The sequence below is a fragment of the Rhinopithecus bieti genome, unplaced genomic scaffold (genome assembly GCF_001698545.2).
Source record: "Rhinopithecus bieti isolate Rb0 unplaced genomic scaffold, ASM169854v2 scaffold_20777, whole genome shotgun sequence".
In the NCBI taxonomy this organism is placed as follows: domain Eukaryota; kingdom Metazoa; phylum Chordata; class Mammalia; order Primates; family Cercopithecidae; genus Rhinopithecus; species Rhinopithecus bieti.
In genome coordinates, this window is record NW_016810099.1 from 51,955 (window position 1) to 53,171 (window position 1,217).

Below are 1,217 nucleotides of genomic sequence, written 5' to 3' on the forward strand. Positions count from 1 at the left end.
GCTGATGTTCTCCATAAGCCATAAGGCATCATGCCCACGGAAAAGCCAAACAGGAAACCATGCGCCACTGCCCTGGAGCCATCCAAGCACCCTTTCCATATTCAGCCACTACTAAGTGTCCAGCTTATTCCTCCTGGCATGTAGTAAGCACTTAGAGAACACTACTGAAGTACTAGTCCTCTCTTAAGGTTTTCCTGTATTTAGTGATTTTTTAGCCCTATACTGTGATACTAAGAAGTAGGGCCTAAAAACTATTGCTAAAATTTCATTATGACAGTGCAGAGGACTGAGGGCAGAGGGACGACATGAGCTTGCCAGGTCCACATGGCTTAGTGGAATTTGAATCCGGGCCCCCACTCTGCACCAGCCCCGCACTCGCAGTCATCCTGCTGTGTTCTCTTCTCCCTGAAGGCACTGCCCACGGACTGTCTGATAGAGGTGTTGAGTGCTCACTGAATCACTTTGATTCAGCAGGCTCTGCTTGGAAGCCTGTAAAGAACAGGATCATAAGTTTAAACTTAAAACTGATTATCACTATTTTCCCTCTGGTCTTCTGTCAGCAAGATGTCAACAGCCCTCTCTATTGTAAATGCATTAACCAGCATCTTCTCTCACAGAGGTTTTAAGAAGATACGCCGCGTACACCATCCAGCGTCGGAGGCATCATGGCTTCTGGGTAAAGAAGAAGACCTACCCACAAGAAGGTATTGTGGAAGTTCATTAATTAAGTTGATTTAAGAATCGCAATTGTGGGGAGTATTCAGAGTCCCATATATAAGAGGAAACTATGAAGAGATTAAGCCATATTTTTTAATGTGTCAGAGTTCTAATTCGCCTAGTCAGTAAGTATTACTACAACCACAAAAGTAAGTATCCACTTAAAAGTCAAATTTGGTTCATTTCATGACAGACAATGTTTCAAGCTAATGTCTAGAACTTACCTGGTTGTTAAACATTAGCATAGATCTCCCTGAAAGAGTGGTGCTATATTATTATTTTTCAATTGATATATTTCTTTAGAGAGTTTTAAATTGACATAAAAACTGAGCATATGGCCGGGCATGGTGATTCACACTTATAATCCCAGCACTTTAGGAGGCCAAGGTGGGCAAATCATCTGAGGCTGGGAGTAGGAGACCAGCCTGGCCGACATGGTGAAACCCTGTCTCTACTAAAAATACAAAAAAAATTAGCTGGGTGTGGTGGCGGGTGCCTGT

The 1,217-nt window shown here is 43.1% G+C and overlaps 1 protein-coding gene across 1 annotated transcript in view; it reads left to right on the top strand.

The window, feature by feature from the left end:
• Positions 1-305: 305 nt before the first annotated feature.
• The window catches only part of LOC108541708 (uncharacterized), a 34,392-nt gene continuing 33,480 nt past the window's right edge, over positions 306-1,217 (top strand). The window contains 2 exon segments of the mRNA XM_017891321.1: positions 306-438; positions 618-704. Of these exon segments, the coding sequence (XP_017746810.1) occupies positions 306-438; positions 618-704 (220 nt within the window).